The sequence below is a fragment of the Podarcis bocagei genome, assembly GCF_964188305.1.
Source record: "Podarcis bocagei genome assembly, chromosome: 13".
Lineage (NCBI taxonomy): Eukaryota > Metazoa > Chordata > Lepidosauria > Squamata > Lacertidae > Podarcis > Podarcis bocagei.
The window spans coordinates 25,053,892-25,081,413 of record NC_138138.1 but is presented as its reverse complement, the minus strand read 5'-3'; the positions used below and the strand labels follow the sequence as shown (position 1 = coordinate 25,081,413).

The window sequence follows — 27,522 nt, the reverse complement described above, 5'->3', positions numbered from 1 at the left end:
GGAGGGCCACAGATACGCCTTTCTTACGCACAGTGAAATCCTATGTGTGTCTACTTGGATGTAAGCTCCGTTGAATTCACTGGAGCTTTACTGCCAGGAAAATGATATTTGGTTTCAACTTTAATTACCGTTTGCAAATGGTATGATGTGAAGGAACTGTATTAGAAGTGTGGGAATCGCACTGATGTCTCTCTGTGTATGTATGTATGTATGTACGTATGTACGTATATATATATATCTCCCGTGTGTGGGTGCCAGTGAGTTAAATTTCAGTTGTGTGTGGTTTTAAGAGCGTGGGGCAGACAAGCTCAGAATCCAGACGCATGAGAAGTTGTTCCATTCCTGCTTGGTACTGTTTTTGTTAGAAGAATCTACTCTGGCTAATACTTCAAAAACACATTGCTCAGCTACCAGTGTGAACAGTAGCAAAGTGATAGGGCAATATGGAAAGAAGGCAGAGTACAGGAATGTTGATTTGAGCCTCTGGCCTGCCGCTTTCCAGATCTTAGTCTTGTCTACACAGATGGATTTCTGTGTATTTTCTTCAAAGTTGCTCCTCGGAAAGTCTCTCTGCTACCCACTATGTGGCTTTTACAGGATTTGCCCCTGCTATCATTTCTATCCAGGTACAGGCATCCCCCTGTTTACGCGCGGGAGTTATGCCCAGAGGCACCATGCGTGTCAGTGAAATTGCATGTAATTGAAAACCCATTGAAAAAGCTTGCAAACACCCTGTTCTGTCCCCGTCCTGCCCTTTTAGTGACGTTTCAGTGATGACTTTATGACATTTCTGGATCACTCCTGGGATCAGAGTGATGCATGTATACACTATCGATGGTACATAAATTGGGGGGGGGGGGGAGGTTCCTGTATGACTTTCCTGCATCTGATCAAATTAACCCTTGCTCCAGGAATACTCACCAAGAAACTTTGTTGCCTTAGCTGGAGTAGGAAATGGTTCTCCCACACCCCCAGCCAAGGTATATAGGAGCCAAGGGCAGCTGAGTTATTTTGGCACCTGAGGCAGCAGATCCCACAAGTGCCTCTTCCACCTCATTGGCAGTAAAAATGCAACAAGAGTAGGGAACCTGTGGATCTTCAGATGTAGTTGGACTCCAACTCTCATCAGTCCCAGCCAGCAAGACCAGTTGTCAAGGGTGATTGGGGGTTGGGAGTCCAGCAACGTTTAGAGGGTCAAAGGTGTTTCACTCCTGAGACATGGCAATTAAAGATTCCTGGGTTGCAGGGGGTTGGACCAGATAATCCTTTTGGTCTTTTCCAACTTTACAGTGCTATGATTCTATGAGTCTAATAATTTGATGCCCCTTTTTGACACACCGAATCAGCTGCCTAAGGTGGTCATGTCACTCTGCCCAATGGTAGGAAGCTTCCAGTATGTACGCTATGCACGGTCATCCACACCTTGTTGTGACTTCTCTCCATGATAAAGGTTTTGTGTTCACAGAACTCAAGTTTTGCCCTTAGCAGTTCTCCAGGCAGAGGTCAGTTGCATTTGCTGTAAATGAGCAGTGAAGTATTTGTGTATGCCAGGGATTTCCCATGTGTGTGTCTTCGTGTAATAACAAAACTTGAACTGCTTTTATCAGGAAATTTTTCACTTCCATGTCCGGGGCTTGACTATCATCGTCATAGCGTGGGTGGGAGGGTATTTTTTGTAACTGAGTTCTGCTCAGTACAGAAATATTCATTTGACTCTGTGGCTTCCGAGCTGGGCAGTAATTCCTTGTGATTTTTAGTTGCCTCCAGAGATGGCCTGAGTAATGTATTGTGTTGAAACCAAATGCGGGAAAAGGAAAATAATGAGAAAACCAGACACTTGGAGCCTTTCCTCCAGAAGTTTCCATTAAGACAACATTCTTGAGTGGGAATACGCAGGAATGAATGGTTTTCCTCTTTTCCAATGTTGTTTAATCAGTATTAATATTGTTTTACAGAAAGCGATTTTTCAAATTGTTTCCTTGAAAATTAACAATACTGGCATTTAGTTTATGCTTCTTTAACTTTTCCAACCCTCCCTACACTTTTCCCCAATCCATTTTATAGCCCTTGGGGGTGGTGGTGGAATAAAATGTGTGCAGGTGTGTTTGAGGGTATCTAAGGGAGTGCTGCTTAGCAAGAGAGAGTAAGTATTGTGGTGTGCTTTCACAAAAAGCTTGGTTACTTGCGCCAGGGCAGGCATGAACATCTGCTAGTTGATAGAAGGTGCGTTGCCTTTAACTGTTCTTCCCTGCTGTGCTGGGGGTGGCTCTTTGTGAGCACCACTTCCTGGATGATATGGCTGGGCTCAAGCTGCTGATAAAACAGGATTCACCCATCTGACTGGCCCAGACAGTGGAACAGCAAGTGCCCTCTGTTTGCTTGCAAAACCCCAAAGGAGCTATTTAATCTGCTACCTTGGCTGTGCATATTCCCCAGTTGTATGTACAGCCTACTCTTTGACGTTTGTGTCTTTGGCAAAGTAGGTCGGTTTCCCAACTCAATGATAACAGTTTCCCACTCTGCAATGTTGTAATCTTGCTGTAACATGGTCACAGATTGGTCTTGCCTCATACAATTGTCGGTAAGTTTGGCAGACACGCTTTTTCTCCTCTTTCTCTTTCTCTCTCTCTCTCTCTCTCTCTCTCTCTCTTTCTCTCTCTCTCAACAGTCTCACATTCATGCTTGTTAGTAGCAAAGTTGCTTTAGGTGAACTCTTGTGATGTCTTGGATGGTAGAGAGTATTTGCTCCATTTAAAAAAACTGTACATTACTTTCATGTTTAGCACCCTATTGTTGATTTGGAGAGCTGGGTGTTTTTCATGCTTGCCCAGTGCTATCTGTTGAATGGCATACGGAAAGCCAATGAAATGTTTGCCTATTTTTGTATCTTACACAAACAAACAGTATGCTCCAAACCAATTCAGAATAGCTGTGCTGTTTTTGAAAATTAAATAAAGCTGTGACCTTCCCTGACTGCCAAGCTTGCGTGTTTGGTGACGTCTCAGGCTGCAGGCTCCGGCTGCGCTCATTATGTTCTCCTTTTGCGTCCCTTCATCATCAGCAGTCCTTTTGTGCTCATGAGAACGGCGAGGAGTGCTTTCAGATGGCAACAAAGGTCACCATTTGTTTTGGGTGTCACGGATTGTGACAGTCCTGTCTTTGTGGCTCTCCTTTCCTCTTTGCACAAGAAACCAAGAGGGCTTGAAAGAGGACAACACAAGGGTGTTTTCGATGACTTTAACTGCTGTTTCCTCCCCTTCATAACCCTGCCTAAGTTAACTCTTTTCTCCCCCCCAGTCGCTGAAAGTGCATTTGTTGCAAACTGATTTTTGTTGTGGGTAGAACAGGTTGCCAAAGGAGTCCCATTTACCCAGCAGTTGTGCTACTTAACTGCGAGGATAGGAAAAGTGTCCCTGTGGAAAGCCAGATACCTTTCTGCCCACCCCCTCGCCAGGACACTCCCACACTCAAAGCAGGATGCTGCCCTGCAGACTATACAAGGCGCATACTGATTGTGCAACGATTCCTGTCAGTGTGGCGGGGGCGGGGGCAGCAACGTGGTCTGAAACAGTCAGGTTGCCTTGCTGGGATCCAGAGGACTGAGAAAAATCTTGCAAGCTGCTCCCTCCCTGCTGGGTTAAAAAGGCTGAATCACACACCGATCTAGTGATTTCTATTCTATATGCAAGAAAAGAATATTTTATTGCAGATATGCATGTACACATGTTATGTGTCCTAACTGCTTTTACTATCAACATTTAAGGTCAAGGTAAAGGGACCCCTGACCATTAGGTCCAGTTGTGACCGACTCTGGGGTTGCGGCGCTCATCTCGCTTTATTAGCCGAGGGAGCGGGCGTACAGCTTCCAGGGCACGTGGCCAGCATGACTAAGCCGCTTCTGGAGAACCAGAGCAGCGCACGGAAACGCTGTTTACCTTCCCGCCGGAGCGGTACCTATTTATCTACTTGCACTTTGACGTGCTTTCGAACTGCTAGGTTGGCAGGAGCAGGGACTGAGTAACGGGAGCTCACCCTGTTGCGGGAATTCGAACCGCCGATCTTCTGATCAGCAAGTCCTAGGCTCTGTGGTTTAACTCACAGCGCCACCTGCGTCCCTACTATCAACATGTAATGTCCACAAATCCTTCTTTTTTCTCCCCGGTGACAACACCACTGGGGAAAGGGGTTTCCTTTTTTTGTGACTTTGTTTTGCTCTCTGCAAACTAGCAGCAGTCTTGACATTTGCTTACTTAGCGAAATGTTTGCTAAAGAAGGAGCCACATGGATGATCATTTCTTCCTTCCATTGCTCCATGCCTCCAACTCTCCACCTTCGGGCTTCACTTTTCACTTCTGTTTATTGGGTTTCTGACTGATGCGCCCATTGATACGGGAACTCCTGCAATGTGGGCCCCCTCCCCTCACTGCCAAGGGTAACATGAGAGACCTTCACTTCTGTGAATGGAGCCTACAATGCAGCTTCTCACCATGCCAACATCCTAGAACTGAGTCAAGGCTGAAGTGGTTAGGAGTTACTATAAGCCCTTCCCACATGGACTGGGACTTGTCGCAGTATGCTTTTGGCATATGAAGGAACCACACTTCCATACTGCGAGGAAGCAGGCTTTAGCGGCCCTCACAGAGAGGTGAGAAAGGACCACAAATGATGGATATTCGAAATGTTCCCGGAGAGCCACAAACTGTCAGGGAGATGGCCCCAACGAACCCTTGGTCTCATGTTACAGAGGCTAGGAACTATTTTTTTTGGTGGTTACCTGCCTATATGGCAAGCAGGTTTTCTTTGATCAGGTTGTGCTTGTGGGCCTTCCCAGAGGCATCTGGTGAGCCACTGTAGGAAACGGGATATCGCTGAGCATCTTGTTTGCCTAGTAGCCATAAAATAAAATTTTAAAAAATTCCCATCCCACATGCATTTGCCATATAAAACAAATATTTGAAAACCTTCTTACGACCTGCAGTGGACTAGCTTAGTGGAGGTCAGCTGGCAATGAATTCCAGAGTCATGGGGCTACCAGGGGAAAAGATTCTGTCTCAGGTCTGGAAAATACGTTTTTGTTCCCTCCGTGTTGCTTTTCATTTTATTTTAGGAGCTAGTGCTCCTGCACAGTCTGGATAGGTTTTACACATTTCTATACACTGACATCAAACATCAAGGAAGCAGGGTGCCTGGGATTTTCCCAGCTCCCTTGCACTGTTTCCCAGACCTCCTACGCAAAAGCCAGATAGCTTTGAACTTGCACAAGCACTAGCCCATTAGTGTGACCTTACGGGGTTTAAATTGTCTGCATCAAGTGTTGCTGGTTTTTTAAAAGAGTGTTCAGCTTGCATTTGCTCTGTTGTTTTTTAAGAGTTGCATGATACAGAAAACATTTGTCATAGCTGAGACAGAAGGCCTTCCAAGTTTGTTTGAACCTAGAATGCTCCTCCCATCTTGCACTTATTAAATATTCAGAAATGCTGGGATCTTTGCCTTCTGTCAGTATTTGCAAAATGACACATTTTAAAGTGTATGTGTGCAGACAGATGCTGCTTTATCCAGAGTGATTTGTTCTTATGTTAGAGATTAAGGGCAGGTTTAACCTGGAATCTCCCAGTCGGATTAAGGTTTCGTTGGCCTCTCATCACGGGAGATAGCAAAAATACCTTTCCCCTTCTGAGGCTTGAGCCCTGGAGTTTAGTGAAGCAGCTGCTCTAGCTGGCAGCATTTGGAATTGTAAACATCTCTTTTTGATGCTGTTTGGCCCAAGAGCATTTACAGAAGTGACACTGTTTTCGGATGTGAGAGGATAGCTCATAACATTGTCTTTTAAGGCCAGTAATTTCCTAGGGTTGGAAGGGAGTATATGGGTCATCAAGCCCAGTAACTTGACACAAGGAGGAATCCCACCTAAAACAAATCTCAATGCACAATTTTTTTTCCATTTGTTTATGGGTGTAAGGGGCAGACAGATGGTTTTTCCTTGAGGTGTTAGTTTCGATTGAGGAGGTATGTAATTTCCCCCCTAGGCACTGAAAATGCTGCCTTTTATTCATAATTTGCAGCTTTCCCCTTCTGCTTGCACATGAGTAGGGAAACTAAGGCCCGGTGGCCGGATCTGGCCCAATTGCCTTCTAAATCCGGCCCGCGGACAGTCCAGGAATCAGCGTGTTTTTACATGAGTAGAATGTGCCCTTTTATTTAAAATGCATCTCTGGGTTATTTGTGAGGCATAGGAATCCGTTCATCCCCCCCCCCCAAATAGTCTGGACCCCCACAAGGTCTGAGGGACAGTGGACCGGCCCCCTGCTGAAAAAGTTTGCTGACCCCTGTGCTAGCACTTCAGGTACACTTATTAGCCCAGTCTGGAATGTGACGGTCTGGGTGCCTCATGCATCTGTTGGGTTTCCTACCCATGTCCATGGCATTTTGTGCCAATTTTAGGATTGCTATTTTTCAGTCACTTGGCAACACATTGCTCCTTTGCTATACCTCTCAAGGATGGTAAAACTCAAAACAGCCGCTAATAAATTATATTTTGCAAACACCATGATGCTTCTGCTTTCTACCTCCAATATGGAGAAAAGGGCCAGAAGATCAGTGGTTAGAGCCACCTGTTTTGGATGTAGAAGGTTGCAAAGTGGCTTCCTGGCACCTCCATTTTAAATGTACAGGTAGCAAGTGATGGGAGAAATCTCTGCCAGAGAGCCACTGTCAAGAGTAGACAATTCTGGGCTAGATGGATCAGTCTGAAATTCGCCTTCATATGTTCATAAGGCCCCATCGTTTTGTGAGCCTTTTGCTTTTAAGTTTTATTTTCAGAAAGTTCTGAAAACTGTGTGCTCCCTGTTCTCCCCGCTGGCCCAGTTTCTTCAAGTATATATTGTTTCCTTGAGACACATAGCTTGGCTTGTTTGCATGAATCATGCGGAAGTATTGCACTGCAGACATCTATTGATCTTTCAGGGCAAGCAATTATGACTGAGGACAAGTTCTGAAAAACAAAACGAAACTGTGGGCCATTTGAGAATAGCCAAGAGTGCTTCTGGATCACTTAATAAACATTTCTTCCTCTGCATATGAAGCAGACCTGTAATTCATGGTTTTAATAGCCATATGAATGTGCTTCTGAGTTACATGTGCAGAAAAATAAAATAATGTTTTTTCTGCACCAGCATCAGTGTCAAGACTAACACAAGTATTACGAAAATGTTGAGCCCTAGACCATGACCTTGTTAGCCTGTTTGATAATTTGACCCTGGTTAAAACAGCCTCAGTCAGCACCATCAGGGACAATGTGGTCATCAGTCAGGTACAAATATTTTCAGCTGTTGCTTAACCATTCTGTTCGCTGCCTGAATGGAACTTTCAAACCGCAGTTTGAGATTCTCTTGTCCAAATTAAGGTGGTTGTTGTTTTTTAACTGAAATACGTTTTGTTTGTTCAATCTAAGTTGCCTTGAGAGAGCTTTGCCCTAAAAGGCCTCCTAAAATAAATAGAAACAAAAACTTAGGATCTCTTTCAGCTCCCTGATTCAGTCAGTCTTGATAGAACAGTCCCTAAAGGCCTGTCCTCTCTAGGGCTGGACAATATCTGGTTTTAAACATCACGATGTATCACCAGCTAAATATAACGATTTCTTGATATGTTGTGATATATATTGATGGTGGCGGAGAACCTTGCCGGGCCTCCCTGTGGTGGTGGAGGGGCTTAAAATGTAAAGAAGTAGTAGATTTAATAAAAATATTAAATAAACTTCCATGTAATATCTTTAATATATTTTCAGCTAATTTAAGGGTAGTTTAAGTGATTTACTAGTCAAGTTCCATCTGCTTCCCCACTCAGAGATCTAAGTGGAATCTGTACATGCATAAGCCCCACTGAGTTCAACTAAACTTAACTTTTACTTTCCTGGAGTGAGCCTCATTGAATTCAGTAGTACTTGCTTGTGAGTAGGCACACATTTGCTTGCACTGCTTACCGAAAAACACCCTCCCCATCATTTTCACATAGTACCTAACCTCCCATTGTTCAGCATTAGGCAGCCAGCTAAATCTTCTCCCCTCCGTCCCCCCCCCCCGAAGGCCCCCCCAAAGCCCTCATCTCACCAATCTCTCCCTTTTTATCAAAGAGAGGGAGGGAGGTCAAGCAAACAAAAGGAGAGCAAAAAAAGCTGGAAACACTGGTGCTTGCAAAATATCTGCAAAGTATCCATTCAGCTGAGCTATCCCTCTGGGAAGCTGTTAAATATCCACCTTCACAGGTATACAGTCCTACCTCCACTTACTGGTTACGTAAACTTCGGGATACATAAGCGGCAAACCCGGAAGTAAATTTCCAGTTTTTTGCTGCATGCGCAGAAGTGGTAGACCGCTTTTGCGCATGCACAGAAGCACTCTACCACTGTGCGTGCATGTGCAGAATTGGTCACTCCGGTTGCGGAACCCTCGGGATCTGACCAGAGCGCTGGAATGGATCCTGTCCGCAACCGGAGGTACCACTGTATTGCCTTGTTGAAACTGCTTATCACAATGTTATTTCAGTACCAGTTTACTACACAGCCCTAGTCCTCTCACAAGGAAGACGCGTGGTTCAAAATGTGTGCTTGCCATTCAGCTTCCCAGAAGGTTGTTGAATATGTGCATATGAGAAACATGTGGATTGTGAATACTCTGAAGCAAAGGTCCAAATCTAATGGCCACTTCTCCATATACTCATTTTGAGAACATTTGTAATGGGTGGAAAATAGAGAACTGAGAAATTAGCATTGCTGTGAACTCCCCTGCTCTTCTGAAGGCAGACCTTATCTAATACACTGATATATCTCTTCAGTTAATTGTTGGTGTCTAGTGGCTCTTATTTCACAATCTTTCATGTTTCTAGTTGCTCTTGTTTAGAGGGCATCTATCACTCCATTGTAAAGCTTAGAGATTGACAGGGTGCGGCTTCCACAATCTATCATTTTCCAAGCTTCCCTCTCCTGTTCTGTCTTGCATTTTATTTATTGCTATGGATTGGAAGAAAGAATTTTTGAACTTGCATAGTTGTGCCGTGGGGGGGGGGGAGAGAAAAGCTATAACTAAAACTCATGTAAACCTGATGCAGATTTTTGGTTCCTTCTGTCAAAAAATAAAATAAAAAATACCTGAGAAGGTATGGCTTTGTACAATCTTTCAGCAGGCTATTCCAGTAAGAAGTTTTCCTGGCTGTTAAGAATTAGAATTCAACATTTCTCTTTGTTGCTTATAGTTGGCGTACTGTTGCTGGAGAGCCTGGGCTGTTCCTGAGGCCTTTCCCTTCCTCGGCCTCATAAATGTAAAAAAATATATATGTGTGTGTTTTCTTTGGAACCTTCTCTCCCCCTGAAATGTGTCACTTTCTTTCAAGTTCTTTCTGTCTGACCCAAGCTTGTGGTAGGCTGCACTCTGATAGAGCTTGATGCCCTCTTTATTTAGCAGGAGCTATTATGGGCTACATATTGGCTACTAATCCTCCAGGTTATGACTGTCTTAAGTCCTCTTAATTTTTGAAGGATGGTGCAGCTCGCAGATAACAACTGGGTCAGGACAGCTGGAGAGAGATTTTCATAGTCTGGGGCTGTGCTGTGGGAAGGAATAAATTTCTGCCAAAAATTAAATATGGATATATTTGTAGTCTGTGTTGTGTACAGATGTACAAGGGTTGTGGCTTAGTGCTTTTCCACAATGTTCTTATGATGAAGGGCTCAAGGGCTTGGTGTGTGTTAGTTGTTTTGTTATTAAGACTAAAAGGTGGGGAAATAATTGGTTTATTGACATGAATGAAGGGAGGCATTCTTTTTCCCGCTGTCTCGTAATACTGGAATAACTAATGATTGTCAGAAAGTTGAGGACTGGCAAAAGGGAATAATTCACTCATCATGCAAAACTCTGGCAAACCTATTGAAATTGTTCACTTCTGGAGGGTAATGGACTCTAGAGGATACTTGAGGCTCCTTAGGAGTTTCTGCTTGGTATGGCTGGCGCTCTTATTTGAACCATAGTTAAAGGAGTTTGATGTCCTTCAAATGTTGTGGGCTCCAACTCCCATTATTCCTGACTACTTGCCGTGTTGACTAATGGAGGTTGCAGTCTAGAACATATGGAGGGCACTACATAGGCTATCCCTGCCCTAGCCAAACGGTTGGATGGGGAGGTGGCCTGGACATTTGATGCAATAGAACCTGAACATTCTTGCAGGGTCCAATTGGCACCTTGTTTTACCAGAGAGCTAGGGACAATGAAACAGGAAGGTTGATAGCATGAGGCATTAAACTTAATGTGAATACAGTTGAACACAGCCGAGAGGGTATGATTTTGCCTACTGTATTGTGAACTGCCCTGAGATCTGTGGAGAAATAAATAAATCAAACAAACAAACAAACAAACAAACAAACTCTGGGGAAATGATGGCAGTATACAACAATACTTTGCCACCATTGCATTCTTAGTGTGTCACCCACAGGAGTGTTTCCAAGACATTTGGGGCATACTTGGTCTTAGCCCACAGCTCTCACAAGCATGCTGTTTTTGCAAGACACTTCACTTAAAAAATTGCTTGAATCCAATTGAAAACTGCAAATGCAATACTGTATATCGTGCAGTAAAGTTAATGAATACAACAAGGGCATACAGTAATCTGATCCTGTTTTAAGGGAATGAATGATATTGTGGCCTGAGGATATGGGCAAGGCGCATGGAGGGGGTGCCTACCCAACCCATCATGGCTGATGATCCCAGGGAGGGTGTTGCCTTTCTGGAAGCAGGGTATGATTAATGCCTCCCTTGAACAAGGCTGCTCCTGAAGAAATTCTTCTGCATTTCAGGAGTGTAATAAGCTGGTCACATATACTCCCTTTTGGGGCAAGGGTGGTAGCAGGCAACTCCGGGAATTATTGATTTGACTGATTTCCTGGACACATGCCAGTATGGCTTCAGGTTTCAGGCTTGGTTTTGGCACAAAAACGGACTCGGTCACCTTGCTGGATGCTGGGAGAAGGAGTGCAGCCCGCATAATTCCCCTGTATCTCTCAATTGCTTTCGATGCCATTGACCTACAGTGCCCTTCTGGGTAGATTCTCAAAGAGTTGATGGCATGGAGTTTTGGTGATCCCTCCCCTATTTGGTTGGAGTAATTGCTTATTATTGGTTCTTTCGTAGCCACATTGGTTGTGCTGGGCCTTGTGGAGTTTATGTTGTGAGGTCTCACCTTCTTCTCCCATGCCCTGTAACATCTGCATGAAACTGTTGAATGCAGTGGGGTGAGATGTCATCAGTATTCACAATACAGTACAAGCAACTCTGCATTTCTCATTTGTATCTGAATCAGGAGGTGGTGGAAGTGCTGAACCTGGAACCTGCAATTTGTAGTGGGCAGGATCAGGGCTAATAAACTGAAGCTCAGGCCTGGGAAGGTGGGTGTGTTATGGACAGAGGTGCTTCATTTGTTTTAGGAGATGGTGTTAAGGCATTTCTGGACAGGACCATACTCCTCTGGAAGACTATGGTTTCTAGTTTAGGGGACCCTTCTGGATCCAGCTTTGTCACCAGAAGTCCAGCTGGTGGGTCTTTCATCAGCTGAGACTGGTGGGCCAGCTGCGTTCTCTCTTGGACACGAGAGCCTCTTGGACACTGTTTGCATTATACCTGAGGCTACCATTTTGGAAACCTGCTGGAAACTTCAGTTAGTATAAAATACAGGTGCTAAGTTGCTGACTTGAGCTTTGGGAGCACATTATTCTAGTGTTTATAAAACTCTACCAGCTTCCAGTTTGTGCTGATAGTTGTTTGCCACATCCAGTAGGGAGCCTTCATTACATCAGGCCTGGGTACATCTTTAATTGAATATGTTTATACTGACAGGGCAGCATGCATAGAGATTAGGGTCCCCCGTGGTTTTCTAGCAAAGCAGCTTGCTGCTGCTGTTTTTCCTGGCAAAATTACTATAAGCAAAATTGCTTACATTCAGAGTACTTGTCAAGTTATTACTTCCTTATTAACCCCTGGCTGTTTCCTGCTGTCCCTGCCCCCCCCCCCAATCAAATTATGTCCTAGTAAGTTGTAGAAATCCACTATGGACTGCATAAAATGCTATTGTGGCTGATGAAACTGCACTTCATAGCCTACATACAGATGGACTAGATTGTGCCTTCATCAAATTCATGCACATTTGCAAACAGTTATTTTGCTTCTGCAAATCATATAGTAAAGTAAGGGGCTGCAGGGCACTGAAGCTCCACTTCCTGAACGCTCAAAATCCTGTTCTGCATCCCTGTTCTGGCTCTCGGATCTCACTAGGCATTGGCTTTACACAGACATTTGAAGCCTGTTCTGGCAGTCATAAGGGTAAGAAACATATTATTATTATTATTATTATTATTATTATTATTATTATTATTATTATTATATTTTTAAAAAGCAAGCTCAGGTTCCTGGGGTGCTGAATTCTGCACCTGTTACCCAATTCTGTGTTTTTGTTCAGTTTGTGTGGAATTGCAGAATATTCATAAAATGGACTACCAGTTTGCTTATGAAGACAAGGAAGAATGCCATCTACTGTGAGCTTACCTGTCCAATCTCCTCCTCTTCTTCTTTGGTGATCACTTGTAGCTGAGTAAGATTTTCTTCCATGAACACATTCTTAATAGTGTGTCTGTGGAAGCCAATTCTGGATCCATACGCCCTTTCACAGTGGGAACATAGGTTTCCGGGCGAGAATTGATCACAGTGAAGATTTGCCAAACGTGCCTTCCTCTTAGCTCGTTTTCCCTTTTCATCCTGAGTTCATGTTTCTTCAAAGTCCTATACACCTTTGGTAAAGGCTGTTCTCCAATTGGAGGGCTCGCAGGCCAGTGTTCCCCAATTTTCTGTGCTTATACTTCATTTTTTAAATATTTGCCTTGAGAGAGTGTCTTTAAACCTCTTTTGTTATCCACCAGTATTTCGCTTTCCATTCTTAAGTCGGGAATAGAGTAGTTGCTTTGGAAGACAATAATCAGGCATCTGAACCACATGACCAGTCCAACGAAGTTCATGTTCAATAAGCTTAATCCAAGAGGCTTTCATTTATCCTGCCTGCATGAGATGAATGTGCAGCTAGAATACAGAAGAGAGTTTTCTCTGGGGTGAAATCTAGATTAATTATTTTAGTTTTTAAATTATACCTCATCTTTCCTCCAAGGAGGCGCACATGGTTCTGCCCCAACCCATTTTATCATCAAGTAAGGCCGAGATACAGTAACTAGCCCAAGACCACCCAGTGAGCTTTTATGTGGCTGAAGTTGAGACTTGGAACACAGGTCTACCAAGTCCTAGACTGATACTCTTAACCACCTTGGCTCTCATTTACATAGCTGCTCAGAGATTTCTGTATGGTGCCCTTCTTAATGATTTTAACATCTGTTATATTATCAGTCACTCTGTTTCCATTATTATTTTTTAGTGTGTGTGTTCCATTTTAAATTGTTCAATGTTTTCTGCTTTGAGCATCTCGGATAGAAAGGTGGTGGATACATTTGCTAAAATATATAAACAAACACCAAAGATTTGCATTCCTCTTTCTGGTTCATTTGCAAACCTTCCAGGTTGTGGTGATCATTCAAGTCACATTGTTAAAACTTTGTGGGGGAATGAAATCGCGTAGCTGGAATCGTATCTCAGCTAAGTTAGTCTGCTTAAGTTACCCAGTGGCGTCAAGTCTTTGTGTACAGACGAACTGACTAATAAGGATGAAGTTCACAACTTTCAGAGATTTGACCAAGTGCCCTCCAGCTTTGTTGGAACTGATCCTGATCCTTAGGGACTGGTGATTTGAAAAGCCTCTTCAGGGTTTGCTTTCAAAAAAGCCTCTTCAGATGCACTGGGCCTTTTGCCTTTCTTCAAAAAAACAAAAGAAATTTACAAATTGTTCAGCAATGGGTTTGTAGACCCTGTGCATGTTTCTCCTATGGATAACTGCCTTTGTCTGTCCTTATTAGTCAACTAAAGCTAGGTACTTCAGAGTATGGTGTCCTCCATTTTTTTTATTATCTAAGCAGGGGTAGCAAACATGAGTGTCCTCCATTGTGGTTGTCCATGCTGACCAGGGGAGATGGGAGTCCAATAACCACATTGGCTACATCAATAGTAATGGGCTTTTAGAGAAATGATGCTGTAAGGAGACCTATCCAGCCCCTCTGAAAATTCTCTTAATGGGGTTGGCTGTTCTGTGGGGAAATGAGACACAGGGGAATGCCAAAAATCATGCGGAATTATCACCCATAAGAGAGAGCTCCACTCAGGTTATTCATTTATCTGTAACACACACAAAACCCTCTTGCCACAACCCACCCAATTCCGGTGTGTTCCCCACAACCGTCAGAAGAGTCTTTTACCAGATTCAGAAGGCTGCCAGGGGACACAGGAGACATGAAAGTAATTTGCCTACCACCTGCATATCTCTGGATCCAAGCCCAGGTCTATTTCTCTTGAACCGAAGGGCATCCCTGCTCACCAGGATGGCTATGTGAAGTAACAAAATCTGCATTTTCTTGGATTTGTTTTGGGGGCGGGTTTCCCTTGGTTGCACAGTACCCAGGGTAACTCTTGTTTATCCCTATGTTTTGAAGTTGCTCTGTATTTGAACTGAATCCAGTCTTCTGTTACAACGAATCCAGAAGTTCCTAGTATGGTGCATTTGTCTCCCATGCAGTACAAGCATGTGGGTGAATGTTTCTGTTAAACGTTGAGTGGGAGGAAGCTGGTTTACTAGAGGCAGCTGATTTTCTGGAAGGAAATTGCATCTTCCTGTCAGGGGGCAGCTGGAGAAGCAGCAGCAGCAGCAGCAGCAAGAACTGGGGCCCAGGTTGCTTCTATGAGGCTCGTTTCTCACAGCCATCTAGCACAGGCTTGCAAGCTTAAGACCCACTAATGTAACCCGCTATCCTGCCTACTGCTCAACAAATCTTCAGTTTTTCCAGTCCTAGACAGCCATAGAACCAGGGAGGCTTCCCATTTCACCTGTGCCCAATTTCATAGGCAGGGCTTCCAATCAACTGGGGGTTTTCTGTGCCTTAAAAGGGTCGCTCTTCGCTAGCTTAGATCAATGTCTTTGCACAGTTTATACCTCCCACTCCAAGTCACCACACAGCACACATTGTCTGCCTGTGTGCAACTTAAGGCTGACGCACGTTTTTATATTTTGTCACCCCCATCTCCATGCAGGAGGGCTACTACTTTGCATAGAAAAAACATGGCTGTGGTTCTGGCATTTCTGTGGCTTTTTTTTTTAAAGGTGATTAGAAATGTACTTGTTCATGTGCGGGTTGGTTCTGAATTAACTGGATCCAGGCAAAAATTGTGGCAAACCACGGGGGCACAGAGGGCTAGCTTATATGACAACAATTGTAGATGAACTATTGGCATATAATGCCTACCTTACTAGCTATTAGGGCTGTGACAGTTCTCCCCATATAAAAGTGCCTGTGGAACAGGATGGCTTTTAATCATGTACTAGTCTTGTTGGGGTTTCTAAGCCCTGACACATTTTCAATATAGATCACGCTTCCCGATACATGGACCGATTGCTGAGTTCTCTATGGGGTAATGAGGACTTTCCTTTGGCATAGGTTGTTGTTTTTGGTAATGCTCCAATATTAAAAGCTTCATTTCGTTTTCCTGTTTTTTGCAGTTTGGAGTCACTTTGTGGCTCGTGACTCAAGGCTCGCTACTTTTGCTTTCAGTGACTGCTGTGAATTGGCGTAACTGAACAACTTGGTGTGTGTGGTTTTCCCCCAGCACAGCGTTCCCAGAGAGTTTCCAGCCCAGACTCACATTTGCTTCCACAGCATATTAGGCATGGGGTTCCCCTATGACAGTAGCAGTATGAGAGGGCTAACAATTACGTTGTACATGTGAAAGGTGGAGAAACCTGTGGCTGAGGAGACTGGGAAGGAAGGTTATCAGAATGGCCTACCCCCATGGTATTCAGCAGGGGTCAGCAAACTTTTTCAGCAGGGGGCCAGAACAGTGGACTGGCCCCCTGCTGAAAAAGTTTGCTGACCCCTGCTGAATACCATGGGAGGCTGGACTATATTTTTTTTGGGGGGGGGCCAAAAATGATGCAAGAGCACCACAAGCCCCAGTGGCTGCTTACCTGTGTCTTGCGAGCGGCAGAGGCTGCTGGTGGGGGCGGTGGGATGATGAGTGGTGCGCGAAAGGGCTCTGGAGAGGGGCTACTTAAAATGGTGGTCGCTCAAGCATTGCTGCTGCTGGCACCAACAAAGCCCAACCCCCTTCCTCCTCTAAACAGGGTGGGGAGAAGCCAGGAGGAGGTGCCACTGCCGTGGGAGGGAGAGGGAAAGAATGTGCACGCTGGTGATCCACGCGGCGATTCCCAGACCGTCCATGGGCCGGATCCAGAAGGCAATTGGGCCTGATCCGGCTCATGGGCCTTAGTTCGCCTACCCATGATGTTCAGTCACTGGTACTCCAGGGGCAAACCTGTGGGCAAGATACAGTTGCGAAGCAAGGTAAAGAGCCTTCTTGCTACCCTTTTTGGGTGTCTCCAATTATCAAGCTGTGTGTGGTGACTGACAAGGAGCGGCGGGGAGACTGTATATCTAACAAGCATTGAAAGAGCTGAGCCAGAACCGAAACAATTACCACCACTATCTAATGTATAATGTATATCTGATGGTATCATATATAAATGGAATCGGATGACAAGACAGCAGTGTTATAGGTGCAACCATATCTCAACTCTGGGTATATCTGCATGTGCCACATTTTAATTTTTTTATTTTTGCAAACACGCCATTTAAAGCCCAGCAGTCATGGGAGGGTAGCAGCGGTATAACAATGTGGATTTTGTTGGTCAAGCACAGAAAACCCAAGAGGGTTCTTTCAGTTCTCTTTCACATGTGGCCTTCATACAATTAATGAGCTGGGTATCACACTTCACTGAGTGTGTTTTCCTTCACATCATGACGAAAGTACTAAACCTGTCAGAAGCTGAGGAGCACTATAATGGCCCAGAAGTTTTATTTTTCTTCTCCAAGGATCAGGACGTTGGCAAGCTCGGTCTTGATCCTGCAACAACTGAGTGGATTTTACTTCTTTCTTAACCTTGCTTTGGAATCTCTTCTCAATTTGAACATGCTTTTAAAAATTATTAGTTGTTGGGGGTTTTTAATTGATCTCGCCCTGCTTCTTTCAGACCCTACTGCAGCCCCTCTTCCTCCTTGGGAGTAGCTATCTTCCTTCCCCTTTGTCTTGCGGTCATGATGCTCCCTCTAATGCAGAGCTTTCCAAACCATGTGTCGCGACGTGTTAGTGTTTCGGCTGTAGTGTGTAGGTGTGTCATGCAAATGCTCTTGGCATTGGAAAACGGTTAGTTTAAACTCTGGTTTGCTAGTAAAACTGAATTACTGTGTCGCGAAATGATGCATGCCTAAAAAAAAGTGTATCACCGATATGAAAACTTTGGAAAGCTCTGCTCTAATGCTTTTATTCTCTTCATCTTTGCAGGGCGTTGGACTAGATGACCCTCGGGGTCCCTTCCAACTCTACAATTCTATGATCTTGTCAATTCCCTGTTCTCCAGCCTTCACATCAAGAGGCAAGGTGGGAACACTACTGTTGCTATTGCAGGCCTTGCTTAATAGAGTTCATGGGATTTGCTCCTATAATTGGTGGTTGGTTGGCTTTGTAGAGGCAAGGAGGTGATTGTGATGCATGATGCGTGAAAAAAAAAGGTGACATGCTGAAGTTAGCAGCACATGGTGCAAATCAGTTGGTGATCTGCAACAGTGACTGTCAAAAGTATGAGCTGTATGTCCTTTTCAGTTTCTGTGCCATCGCTGTTGGATTCTGGGCATTTTTTTATATGGTGAAATTGCATACAGTAAAAGGTCTGTCTTTCCAAGGCAGGCAATAGGTCCTTTACCAGATGTTTCCTTATCCCGCCCCCCACCCAATGAAGTTAGAATCTGACATTTTTTTTAAAAAAGTGGGGGAGGTGGGCAGAGCATTCCTACAGAGCTGAAAGGGGAGGAAAAGGCTATGGCATTGGAAGTACCACTTTCTAAGCCTTGCCAGGCTCATAACTTGCTAGGGAAAAACTTGGAATACAGGTAAGTCGCTTTTTGCATTCCATCAAATGATGCCTGTTCCTGGAGTAGTGTAGTTTCTCTCTCACATTGGGGCATTTCAGAGCAACGAGAAGGCTTGGAGTTTCCATCTCTTCCATCCATACCTACACAGACCTATTATGTGGTCTTCAATCATTGCTTTCAGGGCGATATATATATGTAACATAAAATATGATAGATAAAAAAAAACATGTATCAAGAAATTGCACCAAGCAGTTAGTAAAATTAGAACAAAATGATCTCGGAAATAGCATTCCTGAGCAAATAAAAAGATGTTTAGCTAAGGCGGGAGTAGGGGTGTGTGTGATAATGGCATAAGGCAGACTTCTCTGGGAGTTTTCTGGGGTGCCACAACTGGAAAGGCCTTGTCTCCTGTAATTGCCCACCTCACTTTAGATGGTGAGCATGGAGCAGTGTCTCCAAGGGAAATATAAACGGCCAGGCAAGTCCATGTAGGAACTAGGGACATGGATAAATTTATTTTCCAGGGAGCTGTATGTCATGCACAGTGGAGAGTAAAGTTCAGAGTTCATCTTCTTTTGGGCAGAATGCGTTCACAGCACTGCAGCTAAGCTGTGGCATGCAAAGTATGCCTAAAGAAGGCAGAGAAACATTTGCTTCGTTTACCATTTGCAGCCTGTTGATACAGTGGAAGCAGAGGTGTGTCACACTAGTCGGTCATTTCACATTTGTCAGTCCAGCTTGTTCTATCCCAGGCTGCCCTTTGGCATGAAAGGCACTTGCATTTTTAAAATTTCTGAACTAGCGGTAGTATGTCGTGTGCTTCTGTGGCCAGTAATTGCCCAGTTTGTTCTCTCTCACTCTCTTAGACAAATACACACACTGCACCTCCTTTCTAGTTACCATTGCATCATCTCCTAGGATTCCAGCCACTGAATCTGGCCTGTCAGGCTTTGGATCCGAACGAGACAGAGCAGAGCTTTGCTTTTATTTAAATAGGCCTTTCCGCCCCCCCCCCCCAATCTGTCCTTCCTATGCTTGCATTTGTTATTCCTGCTATAAAGTGCACACACCAACTTGAATACCCAACAGCCCAAAATAAACTGCCATGCTTGAGTGCTGCCCAGGGCCGAAATAGAAGCTGGCACTAACTTGTAGTGGTTGGGAAGTCTCATTGCCCAAAATAGCACCCATAGATCCAGTGATAGCACTGAGTCTATCATCACACTCTTGTTCTTGTGGGTTGGGTGTCTGACTGTAAGTGAGCTCCCAGGATCCGCAGAAGAATGGGGTTGTTGGAGTAGACCAAACAGCCCATTCCCCCAGCGTTATTCTTCTAACAGCAGCCAAGCCATAAGTCCCTGCAAAGTCTGTAACTTTGCTCTGCCCTTCCTCCTACCCTCCCCACTCTGGCACCTGATAGTGATGCTGCCTTTGTACATGGGTGTTTCATTTAGCTGTCACAGCTTCATAGCTTACGGATAAACTTGACCTCTGTGAATTTGCATGATCCCATTTCTTAAAATCTCAGGGCATTCAAAGAACACATGGGAGGAAAAGAAGTCTTGTGGGGCCAAGCATACCAGCCCTGCTTCCCCCCACCCAACTTCCTCACCTCCAGCCATCATGCATTGTGTGAGGAAGTCTGAGGGGGGCTTTTTCTGCATGTTTAGCTGAACACAATTCAAATCCTCTCTGTGATTGGGAACCCTGATAGTGCACAGGGGAGAGGATACTACTAAGTGAGTTCAGCTGAAAACGTGAAGAATCCTCCTTCGGATTATCAGCTACTGTACGGGCCATAAGGGACGCGGGTGGCGCTGTGGGTTAAACCACAGCCTAGGGCTTGCTGATCAGAAGGTTGGCGGTTCGAACCCCCGTGACGGGGTGAGCTTCCGTTGCTTGGTCCCAGCTCCTGCCAACCTAGCAGTTTGAAAGCACATCAAAGTGCAAGTAGATAAATAGGTACCGCTCCGGCGGGAAGGTAAAAGGCGTTTCCGTGCACTGCTCTGGTTTGCCAGAAGCGGCTTAGTTATGCTGGCCACATGATCCGGAAGCTGTATGCTGGCTCCCTTGGCTAATAAAGCGAGATGAGCGCCGCAACCCCAGAGTTGTCTGTGACTGGACCTAATGGTCAGGGGTCCCTTTACCTTTATACGGGGCCATAGCTCAGTGGTAGAGCAGTATATTTTCATTTGAAAGGCCTTGGGTTCAATCCCCAGCATCTCCTGGCGGGGTTTGGAAAGTCCCTTGTCTGAAACCCTTGACAGCCCCTGCTGGTCGGTGTAGGCATTACTGAGCCAGTTGCACCAGTGGTCTGACTTTGTGTAAGGCAATGTTCTGTGTTCATTCATTCTCTAGCCAGTGTTCCTATGAAGGGTAGAGGTGGAGCTGGTGGGGGGACAAGGCAGAGCAGCTTGACACAAGTGGCTCTGCAGCCTCTCCACACTTTCTTCCTCCATATGTCCTTCAAACGCCCAAGTTAGGCTCTTGCGGTAATGAATTCCGTTGATTATGAGTTTAATGAAGGAGTACTTCTTTTTCAATCCAATCGATCAATGTCAAGATGACATCCCAAGTGTTAGAGAGAAAGAGATTTTCCTCCATCTGTTCCCCCACCCCACCCCAGTGTTTAGAATTTTGTAAACCTCTTATAATGTCATTGCTAAACTACACTAGTATTAATCAGCTTTGAACTCGTATGGATTTTTTTTATTTATTTGTACTTGTTCATAATATTGCAAGGGCACAAACCCAATTCTCCTTCATGCCGGATTGCACATAGGTCTCCCTCTGCCCAGACCTGCTGGCCTCTGCCTGTGTGTGGGAGCGATGCCAGTGCCACTTTTCTGGCACACAACTCCCGCTTCCTCCTGTTGAACATGGCGAGAAGGTATGGAAGTACTGTCATCAGGACTCCCGCAGCTAGCAGAGGGACCCAGGATGGGTTGCTGCAGTGAGGGGCTGAGCTCAATGGTCCTACAGCCATCATGTGATGACACTGGGCCCAATTCAGGCCCAGTCACTGCACTAGGTCCAGGCAGCTGCAGTGATTTGCCTGCCCACTTCCCCACCTATCTTCCACCCCAGCTGGGAAGGCTGCAAATGCAGAGGTGAATCAGCCACTCTGTTAAGCCATGCTGAGTAGCCTCTGGGGTTTGCATAAGAAGCCCTGCTGAATCCAGCCATCTAGCCTAGCATTTTGTTCTCGTAGTGCCTAGCCAGGTGCCTCTGGGAAACCTTGCAAACAGGACTGAAGCACCAGGTCACTCTCACGTCCTAGAGTTCTCAGCAAACTGGTATTCAGATGCATATAACCACGGAGGCAGAACTTGACTTTCTAAGCCACTTCGCCAAGGCTCCTTGCTTTGAAAAGTGAGGTATAAGTACCCTGAATGAGGAAACACAACGGGAGAACTATAATTGGTCTCCCGCTGTACGGGGTTCTTTTTGCTAAACCACAGTGAGGGCGGTAATTTGTTTGGGAAAGTTTTTTCCATTCCATAGAATGAACAGTGGGCAAAAATAACAACTTGGCGAGGGTGGTGGTTTAGATCAATAAATGGTGAAAGGAAAGCTTAACGCGTATCCTTGCCCAATCATATTAGCAGGCTCTCCATGCCTGCATTTATTAAAAACCACACAGGTGTTCCCATTAAGAGATTGCTCATGCGTGAATCTCCGAATGAAAAGTGCTGTTTGTCCTTCAGTTGCCTTCCTACCCACCCACCCCAAGCTAAAAAGCCTCGAAACGCTTCATTTGCTGCCCACTAGCTCAGGGGTCCCCAGTCTAGCCAAGAGCTATACTGGGACATCTAAAAATCTGTTACAAGCACCGCAGAGTGCCAGTTTCATAGAATAAAAGTTGATGATGAACCCCCCCCCAAACAGGATAAACACATACATCCCATACCAATAGAAAAAGACTAAAAAAAGCAGGCAGACAAACAAGGCAAAAAATAAATCCTCAATTAAGAGTAAACATAAAATTGGGCAGGACAGGGGTCATTGGCAAGCAATATGGGGGCGTCTGATAGTGCTGTAGTGCCCACAAGTGCAACACTGGGGATCCCAGCACTGGGTCCTACATCTCGGTGTTCCTTCTTGTTTCCTGAGTGCTGGAGAAAGAAGAACATTCCCATTGTTGGCATGAGTACAATGACAATGCCACCAGTCAGGCAGGCACTTCCTGCCACAAGCAAATTCAGTGGATTCCTCTGGGGCCACACAAAAAAAGCACTTAGAGAGTGGTGATTCTGGCCCATGAGCCCATTCTAAGAGAAGGTGCCCTTACTGTTCTTTTAGATGTCAATAGAGATTTTTTAAAACACAAATCAAGGTGAATGCAAATTGCCAGCTTCATTTGCCTTAGCTTCAGAGTTCAGCCCCGGAATATGTAAAGTCGTAACCAGCAGAGTGCCTAAGCATGAGCATAGTCATACACACATATGCCACTTGCCCCACTGAGGAGCCGCAATAACCTTCCACAGATCTCAAATTAGGGAGAAGGAATTTTCATACCAGAGGCCTCATAGCTTCAAAGTAGCCTTGATCCCTGCATTGCAGGGGGTTGGACTAGATGATCCTCAGGGTCCCTTCCAACTCTGTGACCTCTGACACATTTCATTTTCAGAATTTGAGCGAGCCATTCACTTTTTGAGGAAGTTTGTTTCTCCCCCTCTGGTTTCCCTCTGCAGCTCTCTCCAAACTTGCAAGCAGTGGGTGTTTCCACTTCCTCTCTACCAGCTTTCTATGGCGGAAGGATTTTCCCAACAAAACGTGTTAAGAAACACCAGCAATTATCTTTTCTGGCTGAAAAAAAACTAATTCATGGCCCTTGTCAGATATTTCCCTGCCCCCCTCATTGCCAGTGCTCAGGATGGGGCGATGTGAGGTAACAATAAAGGGAGGTATATCTGGTTTGTGCAAAGTGCTTTTAATGGCCACAGCCTGCTTCCTCCCCTTAGGCACAACCTAATTCTACATCCTGACCTGCCTCGCAAAGTCACCTGCCATATGCTACCGGACAGTACCTCCTAGCTTCAACGATCTACCCACTGAGGGCCAAGCTACACATTACACTATTCAAAAGTGGGCGTAATGCTGCTGCTTTTACTTGGAAGGAAGTGCATTTGAAGTGTGGGGCCCTGATTGGGAGATGTGCAGGCAGCTGGTTTTCTGCCATAAAGTCATGTCTCCTGGCTGCTTTTGTGCCCAAAGGTGGTGTTTGGAAGTTTGAGCCTCAGGAGACCTACGTAGAGCTTCTGTCCCAGCACTTTATACTGTGTTGAGGTCCTTTGTCACACTGATCCCAATAAACCTGGTAGGAGGAGAATAGTTGATAATTCCCATTTTACAGATAAGGAAGGAGGCAGGAAGGTCTTGTTTCCCAAGCCACTTTATAAGATTGCTCATTTTAAGCCTGGAATTTCATTGCTGCAATCCTCTTAATTAAAGCTTGCCCTACTACACCCATACCCTCTCTCATCTCTTCTTAATCCGTCCTTTGGAAAGAAGGGTAGAGGATTAAGAGACAACAAACAGTGCAGTATTTCCAAAAGAATCCAGGTATGTCAAGTGTTTGCTCTTGAGTTATATGAGGAAGACGTCCTTGATGTGTCTGGCTTTGTTACTATAATTGGAAGGTCTCCAGCCACTGGAGGTTGGGGTGATTTGAGTATACGCAGCCTTGCGTGTGCATGAGTCAGAAGTTCTATGCATGGCGTCCCCTTCTTTTAACAAGTCTCTCTCCCTGTCAGGTCCTGAGCCATGGCGGTGTGGATTCAAGCGCAGCAACTCCAGGGGGATGCCCTGCGGCATATGCAGGCCCTGTATGGGCAGCACTTTCCCATCGAGGTCCGCCATTACCTCTCGCAGTGGATTGAGAGCCAGCCATGGTAGGTGAGCGCGAGGCCTGGCTGTCCAGGCCCATCTTCAGCCTTGCAGAGGAATGTGGTGGGGTGGGATACTGGCAAATCCTCTGGTTCACACCACTGGCAGCATGCCTTGGCTTTCCAGGCCTGATCCATATGCCTCCCAAGTGTCCCTGATTCGTCCCAACTTATAAAGCACTTACACATTCTTCCTTCAGTCACCAGTTTTTCCTTCTGGACCTGCTTGAAGTAGTATCTCACAGCTGCTGGAGATGGTTGGTGGTACCTACCTAACCAGTAATCGCCACTGGTACCCCTCTTTCGGTTTTCCTGTTCTTTTTGGAAGTGTGCCACTGTTGGGCAGTCAGCTTCCTTTCAGAACATATCTTTACCCTAGAGCAGCCCTTTTGAGTGCCATAGAGCCAGGCTTCTCCAGACATCCTTTTTCTTGTGCATTCATGGTTCTCATGATAGTTTTAGGGCAGTTGTACACAACTCTGCTTTCTGTTACGGTTTGTGCCTCCAACAAAAGTTTGGTGCAGACATCCTGCTTTGTTTTCCAATCAGTGCATGACCTGTGACCTCCTACTGAAGTCCTGTTACTGTTTAGACCAAAGGTGTTCCAGTTTATTTTATTGTCCTGCTTTTGCAGTTCTGTGGCACAAAGCTGGCCCTCTAGAGAGCAATAATGTAACAGTGGAGAAGCATTAGGGAACAACTAATAAAGCAGAATTATGCGTGGACGGTCCAGTATAAATTCTCCACTGGTGCAGTATTATAGCACCCATGACATATTACAGGATACACACACACACACACACACACACACACACACACAAAACACCCAATGAATTTGGAGGGGCCCTAACTGATAACTGCTACTTCCACCTTGCAATCACAGCTTTCCATAGCACACAGTTTCCTTTCACTGCTTCTGAGTTTTTGTTTTTTCATCCACTTAGCATGTGAACAGACATAGCATTATTTCAGTGGGTGGGACTGCTCCAGAAAGGCACTTGCCATCTCTGTTCCAACAATTTTCTCTCTATGGATGGATCTGATTGGCTAGTGCATGTCACATCACCAACCCACTTCTTCCCTACCGCAGAGTAGTTCTGCAACTATTTTAAAATAGATTGTGCCTTTTGTTTTAAGTGATGGATATTTCAGTTAAACAGATGTACGTGCAGCATTTAAAAATAATAGGTTAAAAAAAAACCCCAGACAGTCTGGTGGAAGTATTCAAGGAAGGATAAGACTGATGGCTAAACCAGCATTCAGTTTGATTACATATATATACATGTGCCATGTACGTTTCAAAGGTGACAGGATGCTGAAAATGCCTTGCAGGAGGGAAAAAACCTTACTGTTCCTTTTTAGTGTTGTATTTTTATATACATTGAATTGCCCTTTTTATCAGAGTGATAAGTGGACAAACTTGTATACGCTTTCAAATCCCTTCCTTTGAATGATTCATAAATTTAAATTTAGTTCAGTGATTGTAAGAAATCAAGGGGGGTTGTAGTTATTTAAAATAAATTAACACAATTAACACAAGTCATGGGTTTGCTGCATGACAGAGGATTTCTGTCCTTGTTTGAAAGTCTGGAGGTGGTGCGGTTTTCTCCCTCTTACCTTCTAAGGTTTTGGATAAGGCAGATAATGGTTGGCAGGTGTGCAAGGGCTGCTCTCTGGGGTTGACAAATGTTCACCTGGTCTGTACCCCAACTGGTAGGGACTCCATCGACCCGGAAAACCCCCAGGAGGGTGCCAAGGCCACACAGTTGTTGGAGGGACTGATCCAGGAGCTGCAGAAGAAAGCGGACCACCAGGTGGGCGAGGACGGCTTCCTTCTGAAGATCAAACTGGGCCACTATGCCACCCAACTGCAGGTGGGTTCCAGTGGCTTGTCGGTCGGTGATGGGAAGGGAGGGCAATATGGAGGGCAGCAGAGAGAAGCTGCACTCAGGATTCCTCATGGGTGAATGGGCTGTGGAGCTACTAGCTGATCCTCCCGACTTGTTCTACCCCCAACACTTCAGCCTGTTTGTGTTCTCTCTCTCTTTCTCTTTTTACAGAATACATACGAACGCTGCCCTATGGAACTGGTGCGCTGCATCAGACACATCCTTTACCATGAGCAGCGCCTGGTGCGAGAGGCTACAGATGTGAGTAGGATGAAGGGCTGCATCCAATGCTGTTCTTCTCAGGGCAGATGCATAACTTAAGTTCATTGTTTTCAAAGGGTGTGCTCTGAGTAGAGCTAAGTTGTGTGTTGCAACTCATAGTCTTGGGAAGGGTGCCTGTTTCCCATGCCCTGGTCTGGCAGTTCTGCTCTGCCTCTGGCAATAACCTTCTCTCCTTTCACCTGTAGAGTCCCTCGCCAGCTAGCAATCTGGCCGATGCCCTGTCTCAGAAGCACCTGCAAATCAACCAGACCTTTGAGGAGCTGCGCCTTGTTACTCAGGACACTGAGAACCAGCTGAAGAGGCTTCAGCAGACGCAGGAGTACTTCATCATCCAGTACCAAGAAAGCCATCGCGTACAAGGTGTGTGTATGTGGTAGAGGAGGCAAGTAGTAAGTCACTCTGCAAAGCTGAAGGAAGGGCTGTAATGTGCTCTACATGCAGAATGTCCCAGATTCAATCCCTGGCATCTCAAGATATTGTTCTGAAACAAAGGAGAACCACCAACAGTATAAGGGTGGCCAGTCCTGAGCTTAGACGGACCAACAGTCTGACTTGGGATCTTCTTCTTCTTTGACAATCACTCGTAGCTTAGTAAGATTGTCTTCCATGAACACGGTTTTAACAGTGAGTCTGTAAGGGACTGTGGAGGCCAGCTCTGGATCCACACGTCCTTCCACAATGGGGACATCGGTTTCCGGGTGGGAGTTGATCATGGTGAGGGTTTGCCAATCGTGCCTTCCTCTTAGTGCATTTCTCCCATGCATCCTGAGTTCAAGCATCTGCAAAACCTATCATACCTTTGGTAAAGGCTGTTCTCCAATTGGAGCGCTCGCAGGGCAGTGTTTCACTGTTGTCTGTGTTTATACTACATTTTTTAAGATTTGCCTTGAGAGAGTCTTTGAACCTCTTTTTGTTGTCCACCAGCATTACGCTTTCCATTTTTAAGTTCGGAATAGAGTTGTTGTTGCTGCTTTGGAAGACAGTAATTAGGCATCTGCACAACATGACCCCATGTCCCTTATCTGTTGAAGCACAAAGCGATAAGCAGCTGAGGAGACAGGGCTGGATTTGAGGCACCCCTGCCTGGCAGGTGGGGATTATGAGGAGACCCAGGAGGGAGCCTAATACTCTCTCCTTTCCCTTCCCAGCCCAGTTTGCTCAGCTAGCCCAGCTAAACCCCCAGGAGCGCATGGCCCGCGAGTCTACTTTGCAGCAGAGGAAGGTATCGCTGGAAGCTTGGCTGACCCGCGAGGCTCAGACACTGCAGCAGTATCGTGTGGTGAGCTCTACCATCTCCAGCCCTGGCCAAACTTCCTTCTGTATACACCAGTGTTGCGCTAGGCAACTCCTCTATGCA

The 27,522-nt window shown here is 45.4% G+C and overlaps 1 protein-coding gene across 7 annotated transcripts in view; it reads left to right on the top strand.

The window, feature by feature from the left end:
- Positions 1 to 27,522, top strand: part of LOC308571037 (signal transducer and activator of transcription 5B) — a 66,549-nt gene that overhangs the window by 23,770 nt on the left and 15,257 nt on the right. For 3 of the 7 annotated variants that reach the window (XM_081166289.1, XM_081166287.1, XM_081166288.1), the window contains 6 exons: positions 17,520 to 17,615; positions 23,863 to 24,000; positions 25,712 to 25,868; positions 26,055 to 26,144; positions 26,351 to 26,525; positions 27,314 to 27,444. In XM_081166289.1, the coding sequence (XP_081022415.1) occupies positions 23,873 to 24,000; positions 25,712 to 25,868; positions 26,055 to 26,144; positions 26,351 to 26,525; positions 27,314 to 27,444 (681 nt within the window). In that variant the 5' untranslated portion in view covers positions 17,520 to 17,615; positions 23,863 to 23,872. Of the gene's footprint in view, positions 1 to 17,519; positions 17,616 to 23,862; positions 24,005 to 25,711; positions 25,869 to 26,054; positions 26,145 to 26,350; positions 26,526 to 27,313; positions 27,445 to 27,522 lie in introns of those variants that run through there. The other 4 variants (XM_081166292.1, XM_081166290.1, XM_081166291.1 and 1 more) reach the window with 2 other exon arrangements.